Raw genomic sequence first — 26038 nt, forward strand, 5'->3', positions numbered from 1 at the left:
AAAACTGTAAGAAATACCAGAAATCTTGGTGGTACATACAGAGAAATGCATTCAGTATCAAGTTGTCTTCTGTTGGTGGCCATGGTAGCCTCTCAATAACATTTGAAATGTCTTTTCTTAGGGTTAGAGCTGCAAGATGCACTGGTCTATCTACTGCTTCAATGTTGCGTACATTCTGCAATTGTTGTTACAGTTTATCATTTTCCATAACTAACTTCTCAATGCTTAATGAAAATAGGTACACTAATGTTCTTCTGTGTTCCATACAAACAAATACCAAGTTCTTGTTGTATAATGAAATTTGCCTCATAAGGTTACTTCTTCTCGAGAAACTTAATTTTCCTCCCAATTTTTCAACAACTTCTTCCATAACGTTGACAAATTGTTGAAAAGGAATAACTCGAAGAATCTTGACTAAGTCTTCACCTAACTTTAGAACATCAACAAATGCAACATTTTCACAGTTCATTTCCAAATTGTCGCTGCTTGACTTTGAGACATTTTGTTTGTGTATTATCCTAATAAAATTGCTGTAAATGTGAAACGATACTTCACTTGACACTAAGTCTTCAGTAGCAATACCTAGTATCTTCATAGCTAATTCTGCTTGTTCAGTCTTTAACTTCAGATGTTCATTTCCTACTGAGTGAACTCTATTATCTGCTCTCAGTTCTCAACTGACAGAGAGTGCTTCACGTGTCTTTGTACCTTTAACATACTTTGTTCTCTCGCAGAAAACACATACTTTTGGCAGAATATTTGATGATATACATGTCCTACTTGTCTTGCGACGTGGTCCCACATCTTGTGATTGAATATTTTTTTCTTGTATTTTCTGAAGCTTTTGTTTATGTGTAAAATCTTGGTAACATTTCCGGTGATATCTAATGTCTGCAACACTGGTACGGTCATCACTGAACTCATTTATATGATGATTTCCTCGGGTTTTTGCAGCATATTTCAATCTCCTCCAGGCAACCTTCACGTTTTTTGGTTCAGTGAGGTCAGCTGCAGATGCTGAACAGATAATGTACACTCATGTCCAAAATTATTGTCACATGTCTATAAATATGTCGTTGGAGGAACATAATTTGATAACGAATTCACCCGGCATTGCTTATAATGTTAGTATATGTATAATCGGCAAAGACATGCATGTGACAAATTTCATGTCAAAAGAGCAGTCAATAAGAACATTTAAATGAAAATAAATTTTTCTTGTCCATTTAGAAACATTTTGTTTTACTCATTTTAATTTTCGTATTTATAATTCTTTTCCTATGAAATTTACCACAAATATATGTTTTCCAATTATACACATAGTATCAGTATTAAAAGTACCCTGCAAAATCATTATCAAATTATATTCTTAAAAGAAGCAAGTTATAGATAGGCGACAATCATTTTGGGCATGAATGTATCTATCTCCTACTTACATCTTGAATCCGGGGAGAAAAATCTGTTAATATCATTCAATTTAATTCTAGAAATCAGTTAATATACCGTTAATTTTTTTCCACTTTCAAATAATTATGTGATGATCATAAGAAATATTTGAACTATGTTTTACAATGCACTAATAGATTCTTCGATAAAAAAGCATTGAATAGAAACAAAAAGTTAATAAAATGGATGTTGGAGACTTAAGATGGTTTTAAGAATTTAAGCCGCCATTTTGTTTTTGGCCGCCATTTTAAGAAAGCTACTCTTCCAGAGTGGGCAACATGTCTTTTCCCACTTTTGGCACTATACGGAACGATTTGAAGTTGCAGCTACTCCCTTTTAGTGATGTTAAATTTTGTTGAATCTGATAGACTATATCTTTCGGTTGAGAATCCATCATAATAATTCCTTAGAATTTCATAAAACGATAGAATCACCTTACACAGAACGATCTCCATGAAGTATTTAAGAGTAGGGATGAGATGTATTTTTCACTGCTTTGAAAAGTGTTTTATTTCAGGTTCAAATTGGTATATCCTGATTTACAAAAATTGACTGAAGCCATGTATTCTCTTCATAAAAATGAATAGTGCTCTTAAAACTAAGTACTCACTCCTGTTTTCTTCCAGGAAAATGTGTCCGTTTGAGAAACAAAACGTGCTTGGTACCCACCGACACTCTATTTGATGTACCCTAGTTCCAGTGGAGGGTGAGTTATCAACTTCGTGAGATAGAGCGGAAGTATACTGGAAATAATACAATACTCTCTGCCGGCTGTGTTTTGCATTCGGAAATTGGGAAATTTGTCTGATCTATGTTCTTCTCATACTTAGCAATAAATTGGTATGTTTACACTTAGAATGTGTTGTTATCTCTTATATGAAATGTCAATAATATATATCATGCACCAAGAATATGTTTTCAAACCTACCATACAACCCCAGGTATGATATCGATATTTCTTTCGGTTAGCGTTGTTTAAAGTATACCGCAGTGAAGTTCATCTTCAAAGGGTCATACACTTTCGAGAATATGTAGCTCACCGCCTCAAAATAGTATTAAAAGGAGTAAGGCTCCTCAACGATTGACACATATCAAGATAGATTCTTTGCAATTATTCCCTTCTTGCTGAGTTGCGCGATAGCAACTTGGTCGTTCTCCCACTATTTCTTGGCCATGCATATTCACTGAGCCGATATGTCCATTTGCGACCAATTAGAATTTGTTCATGCGCTTAGAGCTTAGGAGGGAAACGATTTTATTAAAGATATTTTATTGAACAGAGGAGTTAATGCAATTGAAGATAAGATTGTTAATGAACTGCAGATATCAGGCCTTACAATTATGGTCTTATGTAAGAACAAAAAATGGTTAAATATGGATTGTATGAAAGTAACGCAGCCAAGGATTACAAGGAAAAGATGTGTAATTCGTAACAGCCATGTCAATAATATATTCTTGTATGAGAAGACAATTTCCGATGAAGATTCACATATTATATTAAGATGAGGTCAAACACTGAGTGTTAAAGGAGCGCTCGTTATGGTTAGTTCTGCTATTTTTGAAGTTCTTCGTGCGGTCATCCTTTAGAAACAATAACCCAAGTTTAGGAAAGTGTAACATTTATGCTTCTTGATGTATTGTGAGGCAAGAGAGATGTTATATTTATTAGGCACTTTGAGGAATCAATGGTTTCAAAGGAATGGAAGATTAATATATTGTTGGGAAATTACAGTGTGACGTGACCATTGAGAAAGGAAGCAATGTATTTATCTTTGGTGTCGTGATTAGGTTTGAGGAAGGGGGAATGGAAGGTACAGAATCAATGAAAAAACCAAAGGTAAGCATTTATGAAGTGAGTGTTGGTAGAAGAGCTGAAAATAGTTCAAATAATTGCTGAATCCAGAGGGATATTAAGTCGTTATTATTTTGTATCATTTTGTTCAATTAGAACTAAATAATTAATTACATTTCTAAAACCAGCCCGAGAGATATTAAATAACTATTTAGATTACTGTATTTTAAGTATGAAGATTAAACTTTTAAAAATATTCTTCATCACACTGTCAGGCATCTTATTAGAAATTATTTTTAGTGTTATCTACATACCCATTTGTATTGCTTCTTGTTAGAATATGAATGAAAATAATAAAGATGCACTTACGAACATAAAATAAAGAAGATACAGTATACTGTAAGGGAATAAAAAAAGAGAAAGATAAAGCAAATAACGGAAAAGAAAAGGAAAATTAATACTAAAGAAAATAGTGTATACATAATTCACACAACGTATGTACGTATATAAAATTAATTATGTTTAATGTTTATTTTTTCATTATACTACACGGTTTCCAATATACAATGCAATCCTTAGTTTGGGATAGTAGAACTTTTGAACCTGAAGCAATACACAAATAATGGTTATACCAAAATGAAGCCTTGATCATGCATATATTTTTAAACTAGGAAGCAACGATTGAAGTACACTAGAAACTACACAGTGTTGCCAGATGTAACCGAAGGTGTAAATCGTTTTTTCTTTTCTTTTTTTCATTCTTTCTTTCTTTCTTTCTTTCTTTCTTTCTTTCTTCTTCTTTTTTTTTTTTTTTTTGCAAAACAGTTAGATTCATAAATCATACGAATGGATATCCTGTCGTTAATTTTCAGTTGCTATCAGAACCCGGCAACACTGCTACTATCAGAAATGAGTTACCAGCTCTACAGCGGATGCTGGGAGTGCCCCTGCTTTGATTGAAACACTGGTTCACACGTTTCACCAGGTTGGTAGCAACTTTACGAAGATCAGAAGTGTTAATGTTCTCAATGCCACTGTGAATGTTCGTTTTCATGTCTTCAATAGTTCGAGAATTGTTCTTGTATACTTCTTTCTTTAAATAGCCCCATAGAAATGAACAGCAGTGTTGCCGGGTGCATATTTTATCACGATAATTTCAAAGTTCGTTTTTCATTGTTTCCAGGAATTGCATAATGTAGATAGATCCTTAACACACCTTTTGATGCACTGAAACGTCAGCAAAGTTGCCAATTCAGAGTGTTAATTTATGAAAACTACGATTTCTCTAGTCACCCTTACAGAGGCCTCATCCGATTAGTTATCGGTGGAAATGAAAATTCTTTTTTCTGCTCCATAGTTTCCAAGCTACTCCTGCTTAACAAACTGAAAATTGACGACAGAACATCCATACGTATGAGTTATGAGTCAATTTACATGTTTTGCAAAAAAAAAATAATTTACACCATCTGGCAACACTGTGTTGTTCCTAGTGTACTTCAATCGTTGCTTTCTAGTTTAAAAATATATACATGAACAAGGCCTTATTTTGGTATAACCATTATTTGTGTATCACATCAGGCTCAAAAGTTCTACTACCCCAAACTAAGAGTTGCATTGTATATTGGATACCCTGTATTATTTTTGTATTTTGCATTAGTTATTTATAAAGTCTGGAATTTTGAATAGTTAGCATGCAGTAGAGGCTCGAGGCCTATTAAGCTGATGAAAAGTAAATCAGATTAAAAAAACGTTGGTAATAAAAGCGTAAAGGGTATCGTTAACTTGTAAGCCAAAATCTTTAAGTGTGTACGCTACATCTAAGCGATGAATGGTAGGTCTCCAGCCACATATTGACCTGAATCTTGAAAAGTTGGCTTTATTGCAACTAAGGAATATTTTTTTTAGTTGAAATAGTTATTATTTGAAATATGACAGACAATCGTTAACCTTTAAGAAAAATGGTATTTGGTGTTATTTAGGGGGGTAAGATTGTGTATAGAAACGCTTAAATAAAAACTATGGATAACGTTTTTCAGATTTTGGAAAGTTAAACTCCTAATGTAGAATGTGTGTCATTTATGTATTTTCCAAATTTATCTTTCTTTTTTGAGGAGTTGCCCTATTCGAGGATTTTCTTAAGCTGATGTTTTGTAATTTGGTATATAAACTCTCGAAATAAAAGTAAAGGTATATGTGCTTTGCATATTTAGAAAATTAGGCTGCAAACGGAAGAAACAGACTTCATTACTATACTAAAATTTCATTATCTTTATTCAGAAATTGCCCAATGTGAAGATGTGGGAAAATTCACATAAGACCAATTTGTAAAATTCGATACGAAAACTCCAAATTTTAAACAAGACAGTGGAAGTTTCAAGGTTGTTTTAAATTTGTCTCCCAATGGGAAAAAATGGACAGGTTCTGTGACAATAAAATTTCCCTTTACTTTTTCACAAACTGCCAAATTTCGATATTTGATTAAGTTGGAGATTGGAAAATTGATATATAAAGTCGTAAATAAAACTACACTATTTATTCTAGTCGAAATTTTAACTAAACAAGTTTTGTGGCCCATTTAAGATACTTTATATTGAAATTCCCGAATTCATGCAGCGATGTTTCTTGTTTTAAAGATGTTGATAACTTTATTGTTAAAATTATCTATTTGCTCAACGAAAGTATTTTCACAAAGCAAAATGGCTAACACTGTTAATCTATACCTTTTAATAGTATTTCTTAGAAAAAAATCCTTAGGGGCGTATCGTAAACGTTCTTGAGCAGGGAGTATAGAGCTCGAAATAAATTATAAATGTTTTCCCGATATCTACAATATATATAATAGCAAGCTTAATATTCAACTAAGAAGGAAGTTAGCTAAGTGCTATATATGGAGTATTTTAGTGTATTATTCAGAGATTTGGGCACTACAGAAGTTAGAGAAGGAATATTTAGAGGCCTTCAACATGTGATGTTGGAGGAAAATGAAGATAAAATTGACAGAGAGAGTAACAAGCGAAGATGTTTTAAAACGGATAGGAGAGAAAAAGACGCTTTTAACCAGCATCTTTAGTAGGAAGACCAATTGGATTGGATACATCTTGCCAAAAAAAATTGTCTTCTTCATACCGCCTTAGCAGGAAAGATGGAAGGAAAGCTAGGAATAATAATAAGAACACAATCGGTTGATGATTTGGAAAATACAAGAAAAAATTGGGAGTTAAATGAGGAAACTGAGGATCGAGAAACGTGGAAGACACATTTCCAGTCAAAAAAAGACTAATTAGTCCCAGGACCTGCCGATAGGCAGAATAATTACTACTACTACTACTACTACTACTACTACTAATAATAATAATAATAATAATAATAACAATAATAAATGATCAGTAGAAACATCCGTTTTATTTCTCTGTATGATGATCCGGATATCTACTTTCAAGTGCCACTATTCCGAAAATTTTATGTTTTTACGACAAACTAATTTCTACACTTCAATTAATCAATTTGTTTGGTCCTTTTTACAATAAACAGACCCACTGATGATTTCAAGAGATATCCTCCAGGATTAATTTAAATAAACGGGGATGAAGGAAGTGCTGCAAAAATAGTAACCCAGGTTGAGCTCGATTAGAGAAATTCCTCCAGGAGAATTTTGTAACTCCGGAAGGATTTCCCCCGATTATCTATTCAGTGACGAATCAGTTACAAGACTAAGATCTTGTTGGAGAATGGTCTCGATCAATGGCTTAGCGCAATAGAATGAAGACAGAAAAGATGAAATAGCCAGGTCCATGGCACGGCGAATACCGAGACCTCCGTGGTTAACCCTGCAACCAAGAGTTATTGTTGAGTGAACAATTCAGGATAGATTCTAGACCGGTTTTTAAGATGTTGTCATAGCATTCCAGAAGATCAGCATCCCTCCAAGAGCACAGCGAAGAAAGTATAGCAGCCTTGGCATGGACAATGAGGCGCGTAGTAGGTAAAAGGCAGAATGTGCTGAAATCAAAGAAAGACGTGTAAAGAAGAATTCTAATTTAGAAATTTTGTCTTTTAATATTGTTCGTCTTGCCTCATTAGATAATGCTGCTCCTAGTAAGCTGGCGTTATCTGTCGAAATTCTTTGAATCCCAGGCGCGGCTTCGTCAAACAGTTTGCAGAGGTTATTAGCCTGCTCATTGAAGACTCCTAGAAAGCTGACTTCACATTTGGAGAAATTCATTTGCAATCCGATCTCCTTAGCCTGTCTATGGATAATTTATAATGCCCCTAGTACTGTATCCTTGTCTCCAGCTACAGTCCCGTCATCGAAATACCATAGGTTCAGTTCCGTATTGATATTGTTAACGATGGGTTGTAGAGTTAGTGCGAACAACCAGGGCCAAGAGGGTCGCCTTGTTGTACGCCACGCGAAGAGATAATTATTTCGTCTCCTAACTGTAAGTATAAGTTGTTCGGTTGCGAGTAACACTGATGGACGTAACGATAAATTGACGGAAAACTGTTTTTTACCTGTATGAGCATAAATCACGATTCAACTCGTTAAATGCGTTTCTAAAGTTTATCTTCAGAAACACTTTCTCTTGGTGGTGTGGAAAAGAGTAGTACATGCGAGCAGCGTGGACTGCTGCTTCTGCTCCATGTGGGACGCAAACTCCCAGTTTGTGTGGGGATAGAAAATGTGTTAAAGATTTTCTAATTCAATGTAAATGATTTTGGCTGAGAATCTCCTCCACACATTGCCTACTGCGATGGGACGAATGCAGCCACTTTTCTTCCTCAAAGCTGTTAGTGACGCTCCAAAGAAACTAGGTCTAATTTACGTGGGCACATCACCCGAAATAATAAGGTGGAGAAAATCACAGATGACGTTAGTCAGATGGTCTTTAGCTTTGCAGTCTTGGGATAATAGGGGACCCTTTAATATTGAAGGACGGAGACTGTCCATACCTCCTGATGACCCGGAGGGAAAGGATTTAAGTGCCTTCGTAAACTCGTCAGCTGATACTCTAGGCGCTACAATACTGGGCTCAATGAGACCGGGAGGTTCAAAAGGGTGGCTGTGACTCGGATGTTTCTCTTTTAATGCTTCTAATACAGTTCCATTCGGAGAAGCTATAGTATCTTCTGCGATGAGAAACCTTACTGCGCTGCGGACATCACCGTCTACTAATTTGTTCTCGACACTCTTGATGTTAAAAGTGGAATTTACTGGTCGTCGAGCTTTAAAGGATTTTTTATTGTTGTTAGGAAGGGCTTCGCAGCGAGAATCAGACAAACATTGCACTCTTTGTTTAACCCATGGTGTGAAATTATTCATTTTGTCAGCTTTTGATGGAACGCACAGTGTTATGTGAGGAAAGAAAGAGATCCCTCGAGGTACCCTGCGTAACATTGGAGTAGAAGACTTTAATCTTGCTAGAAGCTTATTGCATTTCGAGTTCGACATCTTTCTTGGGTAATCGACATTATCAATGGATGATTGTGACTTCCGTGAAAGTGAGCATGGCTTGGTTTTATTGATTTTATAATGGCATTTGCTATTGTGAATTGCTAGGCCTTTTAAACTAACACACAATTTGTTACAAAGCTTACAGGTAATCTCGTTAGGATTCAATGCTCCTGTTTAAAGCAGTATCATTTTATTTTGTTTTTTACGATTGCACAGTTATCCTGTATCACATAGTGTCTGATGAAGCCAAAGAATTAGTTGGTGGAACTGTAACAGTGTTGAATTTTAATGAAAATATATAGTTTTCCTCAGCATATAATTAGTTTGTATTTAATTATAACAAATCAAAGCTCCCACTTATATAAAATATCACAGTTGGTGTGGCTCCGATGCTGAAAAGGAGCATAGACAAATGGATAGACAGGAGGAGAGCCGATATATCGAAGAAGCAGCAAGTGTGGTTTCTGAGGCAGTGTTTAGTGCAACAGGTTACACCAAAAGGTTTAAAGATGGACAGAAAGGGAGTGAGATGTGAATTAAGCAGGTACAAAAGACTCATTAAGAAGATAGAAAAATAACTAATTTGAAATGAGATTAGAGTAAGAGAACGTTTTTTAGCTTTGAATGGAGAAAAGACGCAGAAGTTAAGAAGTGACATTAGTGATGGTTTGTTGATATTTACTAGAGATATAGTTATGAAGATACTGGAGGTGTAGGAATAGGATTTTAATATGAAAGTAGAAAAAATATTAGAGAAAAAGGATGGCGGTTAGGGTGGAAGAGAGAAGAAGAGGAAAATATTGACAGAAAGTGATAGTAATTGGTGATGTGACGTTGTCAGATGATGAGAAGAAAATATTGAGTTTAGGATATAAGTTTAAAGTGAAAGAACCCAGAGTGGACGCAGAAGATGTTATATATTCTATAGAGCAAGCGATTGTCCAAGTTCAAGACAAGGAGATAAAGGACAAGATAAGAAGAAAGGCTAAAGTGATTGTGGAAACGAACATAAAGAAGCCAAAGGGGAACCTTTCAAAACAAGAGTACAGTGTGTTGAAAGAAATAAAGAAAAGAAAAGACATATGTGTGCAACAAGCAGACAAAGGTGGCGCCATCGTAGTAATGGATAAAGAATGGTACAAAGCAAAGTTGAATGATATCTGTGATGATACTTACGAGGTGATATGTGAAAGATCTATGTGTGAGGAAATTAAAGAACAAGTGTTGGTGTCAGTAACAAAAGCAGATTTTGAAAGAGGTCTCAATAAAGAAGGTAGAATACCGATAATGAAAGGTTTTCCTAAGGTTCATAAGGAGGTAAAACTGAGGCCAGTATTAGATTGCAGAGGGAATATATTTGAACCACTAGAGAAGGAGTTAAAGAAGACTATAGAAATGTTAGGGAAGCAATAAGACACTAGCAGTGTGAAAAACTCGATTGAGTTAAAACGAAGGATAGAGAAAGTAGACAGAGCAAAGTTAAAACAATCATGTTCAGTATTGACGTGAAAGCTATTTTTCCAAGCCTAAGAAGGAACAACATTATTAAAGTCATTACAGAATTGATGAAGGATTGGAGGATCAATGGTTGGAGTGGAGAAGGGTTGAAGGATGCCCTGAAGACTATATGGAATAACAGTTATTGTGCTATAGGTAAAAAGTTAGTAAAAATTAAAGAGGGAATAAGCATAGGTTCCAAGTTGAGTCCAGTGCTGGCAGAAATTGTTATGAACGACTGGGAGAAGAAAGTAAGGATAAAAGGAAATGACAAATTAGTGTTTTTTGGGAGATATGTTGATGATAGCATAGGGATTTGGAAAGGAACTGTAAGGCAATTGGAAAAGTTTGTAAAAGAAATTGAGGATACAGAGAAAGGCATACAACTAGAACTCGAGGTGGAAAAGGAAGAGGCTATAGTGTTCCTGGATATGAGAATAAGGAGAAAGAAAGGAGCGATCTACACAGAATGGTACCAAAAATTTCCTCGTCGGGAAACTATTGCCACGGCAAAAGTGATGTGGATCATTTGAACAAAATGAATTTCATCAATAATATGGAGAAAAGAATTATGCATATAAGCAGTAAAAAAGACAAAGCAGAACAAAGTAGTACAAACATTCTATAAGCAGCTAGAGAATAATGAATATGATAGAAAAATGTTAAAGTACAGAAGATGGGAGAACAAAAATGGAGAAAGATAAGAAAGAAGACAAGATGGAGAACGAAGTGAAGGGGGATAGGAGAAAGAAAAATGTGATGGGGGATGGAAAGTGGGAGAAGAAAGAAAAATTATTAAAAGAATGTTGAAGAAGATGGGAAGCATATCAACATACAGAAAACGAAGCAAGAGACTACTGGAAGTAATAAGAAAAGAAGGAAGAAGAGAGAAGAAGAGCAAGGGACACTGATGGATAAAAAAGGAGTGATATACAAAATTCAGTGTAGCGAGTGTGATATGTGTTATATTAGAGAAACTGGAAAGAAACTTAGAGAACGTATAAAACAACATAAAGATGGCGTTAGGTTAGAGAGGAATAAAAATGCGGTCTACAAACACATAAGAGACATGGGACATGCAGTAAATTGGAAAGAAGTGAGAATTCTAAGCCATGAAATGGAGGGTAATAAAGTAATAAACTGGAACTCAGGACCAACAGTGGAATAAATTGTTACAAAAGCTCAAAGTATAAAATGTGAATATATATATATATTGATTGTTGTACATGTTATATATGTGTCTATGTATATATGTGTGCATATTTAGGTGTAATAGTGTTTATATGTTTATATATATATATCTGTGTGTGTGTGTGTGTGTGTGTGTGTAATTGTTTACTTTATTGTTTAAGTTAAGTTAATTAATTGTTAGTTTAAATTAGTTAAGATCGTCATTTTAACAAAAGAAACACTGACCAAAGCTTAAAACACACTTTATTTTAAATTATAATAACGGTTTCGGATATCTAACATATCCTTCTTCTGACAATATCTAAAATAAATGAAAATATAGCCATATATATAGTTAAAATAATCAATCCAAAGCCATGGATAGTCTTACTATCGTCATTTTGTGTAATTAGCAACAATAGAATGCATCTATAGAGAAATTTTCAAATAAGTATAATTGAAAGGGATTTGCTGCTGCCAGTAGCCAATCAGAAGAAAGATATCTTAACTGTTGTATGTATATACGATTGTACAGTTATCCTGTATCACATAGTGTCTGATGAAGCCAAAGAGTTAGTTGGTGAAACTGTAACAGTCTTGAATTTTAATGAAATTATGTAGTTTTGGTCAGCAAATAATTAGTTTGTACGTAAATAAAAAAATAAGAGAATACGTTTTTCATAAAATTTCTATCTTTTAAAGACGAGGTAAAATTTCTGAAGTACGTATGCTAATGAGGTAAAAGGATTCAGACATTTTCGTCAGAGAAAAGTACCACTTTAGTCACTGGAATAGGGAGCTAAAAGTCTACATAAAAACTCATTTCCCTTCGAATGAGTCGTTGCAACACTATTTTAAGGTATTTTGAAAAATTCACTTACTCATTTATATTGTAGAACAATATAGAAAATTTATGTTTCGTTTTTTCTTAATTTCATCTATAAGTTTTTTTAGTCTTTTCAGTCACAAGAGACCCACGAGGGGAATTATAAGATATAATAACATTGAATCCATATTTATATTTGGAGTATATTGTGTGTTGAATTGAATGTAATTAGACATTGATAAAAATTTTCTTTTTATCTTCTTCTGAAATCCCTTCATTAATTCAGAGCTTTCTATGCTACTCATCACGTCAATAGAAAAATGTCTGAAACACAAAACTGGAGCGAGTTACTCGTTACGAGAATCATGAAATAAAATCGTTACGTGGCCTTGTCTAAAAGAGTCAAGAGTTGCTTTATTTCTCTTCTCGTCTTTATTACCAATTCGTTTTTGAGACCATATATACTACTTTGAGTAGTATCACTGATAATAAACGTATAAAACATGTATATTATTTATTTTTTCAAACCTATTCAAAATGTTTAAAAGTTCCTCGTCATATAGTAAATACATATTCATTATGAGGAAGTATTCCATTCATATATACCAAAACACGTTCATTTCTATTTTGTTACGATGTGTTACCAGCAGAAGATACAGTAAACACCATCACCCGTTAACTTAAAATGTATTTATGTTCTCTTGCACAAACTGGCCCTTTTTATTTCTTTTTTTTTCTACATTTATCTTGATAGTTGTGCGCGGTCATACATTTTCATTCATAATTACAGTTTCTATATGTTATAATTTGTGTTCCATGCCATTTAACAAAACATCATTTTGTGCTCAGTTGGCAGCACTGCATTACATATGATGTTATTGAGCATGTCTGTGGGTACAATATTTGCTTACTATACTGTTCTGTAAACGTCATTTTGATAACTAATCAGTTTGAAGTTCTTTCTATGTCAGTGTATCTTTTGCATTGCTATTTTCACACATTCCAGATCTTTCTTTCTTTCTCCTGTGTTTATGGGAGTTGGCCAGTAAAACTTTGGATTTCTCACTTTTCTTCACTCCTCTATTGATTGCGCATTATTTGATTGGGGAATGTTACTATTTTTCAATATAAGAGATTCCCTTTTTAGCAAAACTTTTAGAACGAAAACATAACTAGTAGATGTTGCACGATTGTCTAAAATCCTGCCCGGATTTGCTGAGTTGGGCAAAATGTTGTAGCCTGCATGTTGACCTTGATGTATATTACACACTGCAGTATATAGTAGTAACAGAAATGCTGTAAAAAAAAGAAGAAGAAGAGTCGTCCCGACGTTGTTGGAATTGTTGAACTTTTAATTTCTATCACTCTTGCAACAAAATATGTTCATGCTATTTTACCAGTCTTAGGATCAAGGAATCCTTCTTTAACTAATGTTTAATATAATACTTTTTAAAGAATAATTAAACAAATAGACTCACTTCATTGATACAAATATTGATGTTTGATAGCTTTCAGAGTTACATTCTGCGAAGCATTTACATTTACTCGTTGTACTTTTCGTTGACTCTGAAAGTAAAATAATTGTATATATTCAGCAAGTAATATGACTAAATAATGAATTTAGTTTAATGTCTTTAATTTACATTATTTTCCACTTTTTCAGAGGAAATCGGTAAGTATAATTATATATATATATATATATATATATATATATATATATATATATATATATATATATATATATATATATATATATATATATACTAACTTATAATAAATACTAATACTACATTCATTTCCAGAACTTACGAAAATTCAAAGTATCATTAAACAAAACATATTGTCTGCAGACTGTCGAACATACATTGATTTTATTCCTCAACGAATCTTTAACTGTTTGCCACACATGATCTCCGACGTAACAACTCTCCATCAATTTATTTACTCATTCATGCCGAGTATATGATGAACCCTGTTTCAGGACATCAACATGTCTCTTTGATTAGTAATATAGACTGTTCACATACCCATATTATCGACATTGTTGTCAGTGTACGAGCAGCAGAATGGCCCAAAGAAATCGTCTTGATGTTGACAATTATAAAAAAAGTCATTGAATGCTTAGAAATGAGTCAGACTCAGTTTGATGTCTCGCGTGAATTCAATGTCACACACACTGTTATTTAAGGTTCTGATGCAGATCTCAGCTGGTTAATAATATGTCATGGATATTTATTGGAGGCCCGAAGGAATTCAATGGCCCAACAAATAGTTTATTATGGAGAATACCCAATGACAATAGGTATAGCATAGCCTCAAATCTTAGTAGCGATTGAATCTGCAACAAGGATCATAGTTTGAAGGCTTAGAGGGTGTAGACAATTTGCTGGGGCAAATACCTGCTAGATATCTTGCAAGGTGTCTTACATCGTCACAGTGCAAACGAATGTTTATTCAGATTGGTGCAGAGAAAAATAATCAATGATGCAGGAGCAATTGGATAATATCTTGTTCACAGATAAAACGCTATCTAGCCTTATCGACAGGTATTCAAGCGCAAAGCATCGAGCGTAGTTTCTTTCAGCTAGCGTTATTTAATTAGACTATTCTATGTATGGAGGAATCATGATGTAAGATGGGACTATTCTCAGTCCTCCCATACCTATGAAATACTACTCACAATCAGGGTATAGGAATGATATCCTAGACCAATGAGTTAGTTCGTTTCGTTTGTTATGATTTTAATTTAACGGACAAAACTACTGAACTGTTTCCAAATGTAACTCTTATATCACGAAATACCATATGAATACCTCTACTAATTTTCACGCCTATGTGCATTTCGTTTCTGTTCATCACGTTTCCTTACTAATACTATTTTCAGTCTGCTACCATCAGAAATTTCGTTCCCCGCACATTGTTTTGTACGTTCTGTAAACATATTATTTCTTACATTTTGTTCATGAGAGCACATTGAAACACGTGAAATAAAATTAGGATACTATTAGTACAGTTACATTACATTAGTACAGTTACAGTTACATTAGTACAGTACAGTATCATTTAATATAACTTACGTTTTTCTCGAGCTATGCAAGCCATTCCTTGAACATTACATGGATCATAAATCCCTAGAAAGTTGAAAATGGTGAGAGGTGTTAATGGTATTTCAAACTATACGTTTAGAAAAGCAGAAAGATTAGATAAAATTACTTAAGTAATGTTATTATTAAGATCATTATTATTAATACTAGTAGTAATACGTGGCAAGTCCAGAAAGTAAGTTCCGTTTGGTAATAAAATTAAATTGTGTACAGATACAGAAAAATTATTTATTGCACAAAATTCTACAACTCTTAAACTACTTTTCCACATAACTGCCGAAATTTTGCAGGCATTTGTCATAGCGTGGCACAAGGTTTTGTATACCTTCTTCATAGAAGTTTGCCGCCTGTGTCTTCAACCAGTTAGAAACAGTTTCTTTCAGCTCGTCGTCATTGTTGAAGTGTTGACCGCCAAGCATACCATATTCCATACCGAGAACACTAATTGTAAACCTGCGGTTTTCCTGGATCTTGTCATCAATCGCGTGAACCAGTTCTTCTGTAACCAAAGATGGACACCCACTTCGTTCTTCATCGTGCACGTCACTACGTCCTTCATTGAATTGTCGGACCCATCTTCTCACCATTGAATCACTCATCGTATTTTGTCCGTAAATATCGCAAATTTGCAGATAAATTTCACTTTCCTCGCATTCAGAATCACCGCTCTGATTTCACAAGCGGCGGGATTTTCAATCAACACCGACATTTTAAACAAGCACAACAAAGCGTACGTGACTGACAGCGATCTCCAAATGGCGCACGTTTCTTCTCCTTGATACAGAGCGTCTACCACGCATGTGCGGAACTGCGATCGCAGCGCTGCTGCGGAGATAAATTGAAACGGAACTTACTTTCTGGACGTGCCACGTATCTTACAATTTTAAAGTTCCCAGAAATTGAAAGTAAACTTCTATTCCGGAACTGGCTGAATGGAACAAAGGAATCAGAGTTTCCAATCACACACAATTCCAGAAAATCCAGGATCTATGTTGCGAGTTGAAGTAGCAAAATATTGCAGAATTCGAAAGCTAGAAGGCAGTTCCATCAATACACTGATCAAAATTGATGGTATATTTCCTGGTTACAAACAAAAGTGGAAAATAGTTGTGATATTTACTTAACGAGGTTCCAGCATAAGAGAGTGGATGTTCTAACAGCAATCAGAAGTATCTAGCAAATTATGGTACAAGACCGGTTAGTATCTCTAATCTTAAAACGGAAACAAACTTCTATACCAAATATTACATTTCCAGTAGTATAGTTGTGTTTAAGGAGAGATTTGCTCCCAATGGAATTTACCTCAAGCCTCCGCCATTGGACAGGGTCAATGCCCTTGTGTACATAGGACTACCACCTATTAATTTTGACAGGAATACTTTAGCCCATTCCCTACATTTTTTGAGGACTGTGTAGATGATGTCCCTTAAATTCTGGAAATTATCAAATTGAAAAAAAAAAAATCGTATGGAATTATGAGACCGAGGTATGTTCTTCTGTATGTTTGAGTGTTCTATCTTGTTCAATTTTACGGGAAACAAATGCTAAAAATGTAACTTTCGAAGGTTTTTTTACCTAACCTTTCCTTTATTATTAGGTTTTTATCACGTTACGTAGTACTATGATTGAAAATAAAATGAAATCTTTAAGTTTTACGTCCCACGGTTAAGCCGGTTAGGTCAAAGGAGACGGTGATGATGAGTGATGAATGAAGCGGTGGAATGAAGAAAGTGGGTGGAAACGGGAGAACCCCGAGAAAACCCATGCAAACAGTGTTTGTCCACCACAAAGTTCACTTGGCGGGGGCTGTGATCGAAACCGGGACCCCAAGCACCAGAGGTGAACGCTCTACCACTGAGCCACCGCGGCCCCCAGTACTATGGTTGAGAATAGGGGTCCACGCACATAACTAGGGAAGAAATACATTAATTCCTTCTCAAAATTTGGGTCTTATATTGAATTGACCTCTATTTTCAATCATAGTATATTACCATGTAGAGTAACACTTAAATTTTGGAATTGGCGAAAAACAAAATCTTGTAAATGTTTTCTAGAATACGAATATGCAACTGTAAATTTGAATAGACAACTTAATCATTTCTATGGTCGAATATTGCTAAAATATGTGTATACTATCTGGTTATCACGTACTTGGTTATAGAATCAAGCTGTATTATTTGATAAACCTTCAACACGTTGTGTAATTGTATGGTTGAGTGCAGAAGTCTATTGTCTTTCATAGGATATTGGTAAGTTGATGACATGCGTTCGCTTACCAATAACATTTAGTAATTGTGAATTGTGAATTTAGTAATTGTAAATTTCCTCTTGGACTAGGATATGATATATGTTTTGGTGGTCCTGCTTATCCCGTTCAGTGGGATAAAATGTCGCCTTATTAATATTACCATGTATTTACCACTAGTCGGAAGTGACTAAATATATCTTCCCTCATGAGGGATTACAACGTAATATTGCTATATGCCTTAATACAAGATATGTTCTCCACTATACAGTAAGTGTGTATTGATACTTTGTATTTAAAATTAGTGAGCGGTGTTTCGTAAATTCTTAAATTTAGAAACGGTCACGAAACAATTTTGGTAAATCTTTTATATATCCCGATTAAATATTATTGTAAATTAGGTTGGTCCTGTTTGTTTCCTTTCACTTGTTTAGCATTGTTAAAAATTCAAAATATGAAGGTTTTCACCTATTTCATCCTCTTTGATGAGACTTCGTAGTACAATAGGCTTTTATAGATTCTTATACGGGTCAACTGAATATATATTGTTTAAGTTTACCTCTATCTTGAATATGAATTTCTGTACCTAAGGTGGGACTTACTTGTACATTTCCATGGGTGAAAAGTGTTTTGTCGAAGGTATTACTTTATATTTCACGGGTGTTTTAAATTTTGGTGAGAAAATTCAGTTACCAGGTAATTTTGAGTGCTGTGCTTAATGTTCAGTAAAATATGTTGTAATATATGATCATACTAATAAAGAAAGACTAATGATATCTTTCATTGTCCATGAGTAATTTAAGTTAATGTTCTTAAATTTCGGAAGCAATACATTTGGCCTACCCTTAAACACTTGAAAATATGAAAGTCGAACGATATGCAATACCAACAAAACTATCATACTTTCAACTGTATTCATCATTCACAATGTAATGCCATTTCTGAAAGTTATTCTTCGAACATTCTGATATGTTTATCACTAGAAACTACCGTCTGATTTGCCGATCACTTTCAAGTCTGTTTAACAGTTCTAAAAGACTTTTAAAATTTTTGGTTATTTTTCTTGATCACTGCAATAACATTTTTGAATCTTAAGACTGAAATTGCAGCTCGAAGACTGAAATTGTTGCTGGAGAAATAATTTAGTTGCCATGTGCAATCTAATTGACTGATCAGTGGAATGATTTTCATTCAATTAATTTGATTAGCTCATCAGTTTCTTATCCATCTTTAATATTTTAAAAACGATTACTAAATTTCTGTTTAATTTTTTAATCATTGTTTGATTCTTTTGATTTTTTGTTTGAACATTTTAGTTGGAAACCAAGTTTCTTTTAAAAACTTTAGTGTGAAAATTTTGCTTTATAATTTGCAGTTTCAGCATTCTGGCTTCCCAAACAATTAAATTTACAATTTTTGTTTTCAAAGGTTTCGTCCAAAAGTTTGGTTTGAACATGTTTAGTTGGAAAACAGGATATTATTTTTTGGTCACTCTTATTATTTTGTTTCAATATCTTCAAACGATTGAAAGTTTGAAAAATTTGCACTCATTATTTCTTTTATTAAGTATTTTAGTTTAAAATGGTTTGCAATTGTCAAGAAATATAAAAAGTAGTTTGAAAATTGTAACTATTTTATTCACTGTCTGAAAATATGTACCGTACTTAAAATATTTTACATGAAGAAAGAAATAATCAGAATGGAAATCGGGTAATTCTGTTCACAAGAATTTCAACATCAAGATGCAATCATATACATTATAGCAAGCATATTCAACATCAGGAGAACTGCATCAAGTTTTCAAGTTGTTTCTACAAATTAATATTATAACTAGCAGCGTTCACCCCGCTTCGCTGGGGTCACCCCGGAACGCAATAAACTTTGTTACTTAGATAATTTTTACTTTTTCGCTTTCAAGTGATATGATAAAAACCATAGAAGATTGCAGTAAATGTTAACATTATATCGCCTGTCATTTATGTTAACCCGCCGAGTGACACGGTCATGTGGGTTGCATATAAATACGGTTAGATTTAGCTATGATGAGCTAACAAAGGATTTCTACGTTATGGACACTTGAATGGTCAATTATCTCAAGACACTGGTAATTGAAAATTAAAGTGATATGATAAAAACCATCTAGGGTCCAAATCTTAACCCGGGAACACATAGGGAAATTTTACACACGTGCTTACATAGTGGGGTGCTCTAGCACCCCATAAGTATATGTGGATCTCTTGTAGATTTTTTTTAATTTTTGAAAGAAACACATTTTCACCTTTCTTAAGAAGCATTTAATGAATAATTTCTTGAAGTACACCTCAGTTTTGATTACACACAGTTGCCACAAACAAACTTCTTGTGTTCAGCGCAAATTGGCTTGCTGCACCCGGTACAGAATGATTTTGTCTTCCTATCTGCAGATCTCGGGCACAAGTAACACCTGCCTTGCTTTGGTGTAGGTACATGAGCCTGTCCTACGTCATCTTCTACACCAAGTACTTCTTTGATCATGGTTGAAAGAGGAGTTGAAAGGGGGGTCCTGAGCCTGTTTTGCATATGGGGAGTCACTAGCTGCATTCCCAACTCACGCAATAGATGTTGTCGTGTGAAGGACATTCCCCTATTCTGCGTAGCATTTCTAAAAAGTACCATGCTATTCACCTTCGAGGATGAAGCCTTGCAAGTCCACATGATTGTAAAGCCAACCTACACTCAATGTCTTATCTCTAATGAAAGTGACGTATCAAAAAATATATATACGTGAACACATAGGCGGGGTGCCACAACACCCCAAACAGCAAAATAACACACTTTTTCCGACTTCTGACTAAACTTTCTCTGTGCAATGGAACGGCGCACCCCTCTCTGCTGCAGTCAGATGATAAACTAGGAATACACAAGAGGGTAGCACCGTCAGTGGCATATTCCTTATTTCCACACTGTTTAAACACCGAGTGGGGTGCGTGAGCACCCCCCTATGTGTTCCAGGGTTAATAACCCCCCAAAAATGAAAGAAATTGGTTCAGCCGTATTAGCGTGATGAGCTAACAAAGGATTTGTACGTTCTCTTTTATATATATAGATTACTTGTTATTCTCGGAAATCATAAAATTGTCACTTTGTCATCAAGATACTTACTCATAGAATCCACAAAACAGGATGAAAAGTCTACCTGTTAAGAAATAATTTAGTCTTACATAAATTATTAGTGTCCCGATATTATGTTACTGTGCACCTCTATAAATAAACGGGAATATCACAACACTTGACGAACTATATCTTGATGGTAATGACCATAGTGTTGACCAACATAATTTGCACATGATTTCGGAAGTAATATAGTTACTACTGTCCTTCAGGAGATTTCGACATTCCACTAAATACTTAACTGCCCTAATAGTTACATACAAACGACATTTTACAATTCTATTTTAAATGTAAATTCGGAGTGTGTGAAAGTAAATTTAGTCATATTTAGAAGATAATATTGTTCTTTCAATAATTAAACAAGTGCCTTTCCAAGTTGCGGTTTTAATTATTCACTATCCCCTACTTTCTTGAGAAGAACATGTTAATTACAATTCGTTAATTTCGAATTTTTAATTAAGTAAAATTGTGTTAAATCTCGAAATACGAATGTCAAGAAAATCGTTCTAACTTACATAATTTCAAATATTTGTTAGTTTCAATCAATTAGAAATAAGATTTCATACATAATTAAAATTAGTGGAAAAAGAAATGACCGAAAACCGATGAAAATATTATTGTTAATAATAATAATAATAATAATAATAATAATAATAATAATAATAATAATAATAATAATAATAATAGTTTTCAGAAACAAACTATGCAGAGGCCCGTTTCGCCTAAATTATTATAAAATACTATATATATCTTTTCTCATTTCCCCCCCTTTAGTCAGCGTAATTATTATTTGCAGGTAATAGTTGCAAAGTTATATTAAATGTCCACGTTCGTAACTGTAAATTTCCAAAGTATAAAAAATGAGATACGGAAATCGATTACTAAGGACATTTTCCTGGAAATGACATGTCTAATGACCTATTTTTTGAATATTTAAAACTGGATCAATCTAGTTCATTAAATGGAGCACTCGTAGTGTGGTGTACAATGGTAAACTTTATTTTATCCCGAGTCTGACCGTTCAAAACATTTAATATTTCTTCATCCAAAAGTATGATGTGAAAAATGTGTGCTCTACGAATTACGTGCTGTAGTAAAGTTAGTGCCAGTGGTAACACTGCATATGTTAAATACATTAGAAATGCATCATATGTAATTCAAACACATACTTTCGAAATTACAAGTTGGTTCTCGAGCACTCTGTTCTGCACAATTCTTATTTAACATATTTTAATGTATGCATTATCAATCACATTCTCAAGTAAGAATTAATTGAAACAGTTATATAATTGTGAATCTGATTATATACTAACATCGGAAATTATAACGTCAAATAATCCTTTAACCTTCTTCCGGAAGCCGACCAAATATTTATCTTAACCCTAGAAAGGTAAACTACGTAAATTTTACGTGTACGAGTTGGAAACACTGATGTGACGTAGGAGGAACTGTGTTTAGAAATTAGTGGTGGGCACAAAAACCGGTTTTTCGGTTTTCGGTTTTTAGAAAAACCGAAACCGGATTTTGAAAATTTTCAAAAAACCGTTAAGGTTTTCACCGAAACCGGTTATCGGTTTTCTCCAAAACCGGTTCGGTTTTTCACCTGCTCCGGTTTCGGTTTTCTTCAAAACCGATTCCGGTTTTTTTTCAAAATTTGTTCTATTTCTGACCAGAATGGTGTTCCGTTGTTCTCCGGAAACCGAATCCATTTCCACAGAAATAGTTTTATGTGTTTTCGAAATGTTTTCACCGAAACCAGTTTTGGTGAAAAACCGAACCGATTTTGGAGAAAACCGAAACCGGTTTTGGTGAAAAACCGAACCGATTTTGGAGAAAACCGAAATGTCGGTTTTTCGGGTTTCGGTTTTTATATAAACCGGTTTTCGGTTTTTATAAAAAAAACGGTTTTGCTCATCCCTAGTAGAAATACAAACCTCTAGATAAGCTATCGAGGGTTTGTTGGCTTGAAGTTCCGACGTTAATTACTTCGGTAGGTGTTATGTTGCCTGTGCCAAACGATTGAGTGTAGAACCTTATACGTAAATTTGGGTATGTTTACCTTTTGATGTAAAATCGTACACGTAAGTTTAGCGTGTGTTTACCTTTAGCGTTAGTTTCCTTGCACGCATTTTTTACGTATGTTTACCATCAATTGATCATTGTTATTCGTAAATATTTAATTATTACTACAAAAATGGACGAATGTGGTGCAATAAATAGCGTGGAAGCTATTTTACGGATATTAGAGCAACCTCAGATTCAGAAATGGAGGAAGATAACGCTGAATTTCATGTGAGATCAGAAGAAGAAGCAGATGACTCCGACAAAGATCCAGATTACTACCCCAGTGAAAATGATATTGAACAACATTTTGTGTCAGGAATTCGAACTGTTGAATGTGAAACCACAAATCTAACCAAAGAAGCGGAAAGATTCCACATGTAATAAAAACGAAAATAGCAGTCTCGCCACGCATTCAAGAGAGGAATTTGGATAAAATCAGACAGAGAGAGCAGTATATTTTAGAGATCAGAAGACAAATGAATTTCCATTTGACGAAAGGCAAGTGAAAATTAGTGGTGTTAGTGAATTGCTAAAAAAGAACGGTCCCTGGAACACAAATCCAATGACAGATTCAAGTGAGAAGATCCCAAGAAGGAACACTACTATAACTGCAATAAGCCAGTATGTGGTGAACATCAGATCAAAATGTGTTATAACTGTGTGTGATTTGCGAACCAATCTGACATATAATGTGAAAGAAATATTCAATATTAATTCAATATTTCCTAGTAACAAAAATAATCAGTGATGTATCTAGACTTTCTCAGAGGTTTGTTCTTAAGTGTTAATAATGTTTATTTTGCTTTTTCTATGTACTTATAAAAGATTTAGGGTAATAGCAGCTCCGTAACTATATTTTGGGGGGGGGGGGCAGGGGGCAAACATTAATATGTGTATTTGGGTCCCCTAGAAAAAGTTGTTTTTCTAATTCTTGTGCCCCCACTCTTTCCATTTTCTCTTCTCTTTATGGGCCCCCGGAGCCTACGGGCCCTCCCACACGGCAAGATCTGCGGAGCCGTTACTTACGCCCCTGGGCCCGTTCCATACATGACAAATTAATTAAGGGGACAATATTGACAAATCTCAAAGCCATACGAATAAATATTATTTCTAGCTCCCCTAATAGTAAATACTTGTTTACTGAAATGGGCTCACGACTCATTTTTGTTTTATTTACCTTTTGTGTGCTGTTTTGTTTATGTAATGTAGCGAACCTGTTCGATGCTTCATTTATAATTTCATGATCGTACCATATGCGAAGTTAGAAAATTTTGTCTTAAAATGGGGCGTCTCAAGCCTCGGGGAGCTTCCCTAGGTTGCAATTGTCACCCCTGGCCCCACAAACTACGGCCCTGGATAATAGTTGTGCTGTAATACTATCTAAACAATACAATTTCAATTTTGGTACCTTGAGCAAACCAACAATAAGAGTTTCTATATGAATCGTATATTTATAGATCATTATTTAGTGTGTACGGAAATATTACGTATGTTTACCTTTAATGGGTTGACAGTGAAGTTTGCCTTTCTAGGGTTAATGCTGGGGAAAACAAAATAATCTGTATTGGTAATTTAGAATATTCTGTATAAATTGTGTAAATAAATTTCAAAACGACTTTCAGTAAATTAATAAAGAAAGGTACATATACTAAATGCTAAATCTACAAAGTATTTTATTAATTCAGAAATAGTAAACCATTCTAGTTAAATATATAATTTACTAAGTTGTTTCTGTGCTAAAAATTTAAATTAAAATAATTCAACTAATACCTCCGAACCAATTAAAATCACATCACTACTTCCATTAGCATTTTCAACTTAGTATCTAACATAAAGTTATATCTTCAATTAAAATGTGACGACTTTTATAAAATGCCCAAACTAGTTCATATTTATTCTATATATAGTAACTACATTATTACCACAACCACGTATAATGATCTTACCGCTATAAAAGAACACAAGAGGCGAACAATTGCAGGTTTTCATTGCTTCCTCATATTCACACTGCATTTTGCACGAAAGTTGTGAGTAGACTGGACTCACATTCAACTTTTTCTCCCGTCTATAGTAACATTTCCTTTGTTCCGATGTCAGTTGTCCAACAGCTGGTGTGCTAACTGTTTGTAATATCGTAGTCATAAAGCCGTATAATGTTTCTCCATGTTTTCCTTTCTCATAAGTGTAACTGTTGACAATTTCATGGGGATAGTCAAATGGAGAATTCAGGAAAACCTAAAGTAATAATAAATATTAATAGTAATAGGATGAGAGAGAAAACACAATCTATAGACTGAATAAAAACAATTTGCTTCATTCACTAAATAGTTATTAATTATAATACAGACTAGATATAATAATATCATTGAATCCATCACGGTTTTAGATACTTAAGAAGACTACTCATTTTATTTGATAAAATCCATTGAAATACACACCATCAATATTATTATGAACTGAAACCAACAGAAGAGGCAAATAGTCGCAAGCTCTAGGACTAGTGAATAACATTGTGGATTAGCATATAAATTTTCATTTTCAGATGGATTCAAATTCTGTATACTAAAGTTGCTTCCCTTTGCTCAGTAAAGAACCTGTATATTATTTACAAAGTACATTCATGTATGAATCAGGGCATCATTTGAGGAAGGTAGGGAAAATTGTCCTTAGTTTGAAAAAAATACTTCTCTATAAATTGTCTACTAATGTACACTAAAACGCTTATACACCTATATCGTTGAATAATCTCTCCTATCCAGTCAAAATACTTAACTCCATTACTTGATTGAAAGTAAGAAATTTTTAAATATATAACAGCTATGTATTATAGCACCTAAGGACATGTATACTGAACAAAATCACATTCCGATCTCTTTTTTAACATTTATTTCGACCCGGGAGATCCATGTTCGATTTCCGCCTATAACTTATGAGTTTTAAATTTTGTATTAACCAGTAATCCAAGTCAGATATAAAGAGGCCAGGTATCGAAAAAGAGGCTAAATGCCAATATAACATAACCTAATATTTACTCTAAAAAACTAATATGAAAATACGCCACTTCTACACACTAACATTCTAGTATCTTTCCTTAGTAGAAGCGTTTTTCGCAGAGTGCAGGCTGATAATTGCTCCTGTAATATAGATAGATAGATAAACCTGAAATAACCTTCATATCTACGAAGAAAATATTTAAATAAGAATAAAAGGAATCCTACGTTATATGAATATGGATATTAAGAGAACTATCCGTAAGAGGTGTCGAAAAAACTTTATTTTTAAAGTTAAAACT

At 34.1% G+C, this 26038-nt stretch overlaps 1 protein-coding gene across 3 annotated transcripts in view; it reads right to left on the bottom strand.

Annotated features, from left to right (window-relative positions):
* Positions 1-26038, bottom strand: part of LOC145690578 (uncharacterized) — a 622228-nt gene that overhangs the window by 429386 nt on the left and 166804 nt on the right. For all 3 annotated transcript variants that reach the window (XM_081765603.1, XM_081765604.1, XM_081765605.1), the window contains exons 2-4: positions 24693-24981; positions 15261-15314; positions 13662-13749 (exon numbers count right to left, since the gene is read on the bottom strand). In XM_081765603.1, coding sequence (XP_081621729.1) covers positions 13662-13749; positions 15261-15314; positions 24693-24888 — 338 coding nt within the window. In that variant the 5' untranslated portion in view covers positions 24889-24981. The remainder of the gene's footprint in view (positions 1-13661; positions 13750-15260; positions 15315-24692; positions 24982-26038) is intronic.

The sequence above is a fragment of the Thermobia domestica genome, chromosome 7 (assembly GCF_964235325.1).
Source record: "Thermobia domestica chromosome 7, izTheDome1.hap1.1, whole genome shotgun sequence".
Lineage (NCBI taxonomy): Eukaryota > Metazoa > Arthropoda > Insecta > Zygentoma > Lepismatidae > Thermobia > Thermobia domestica.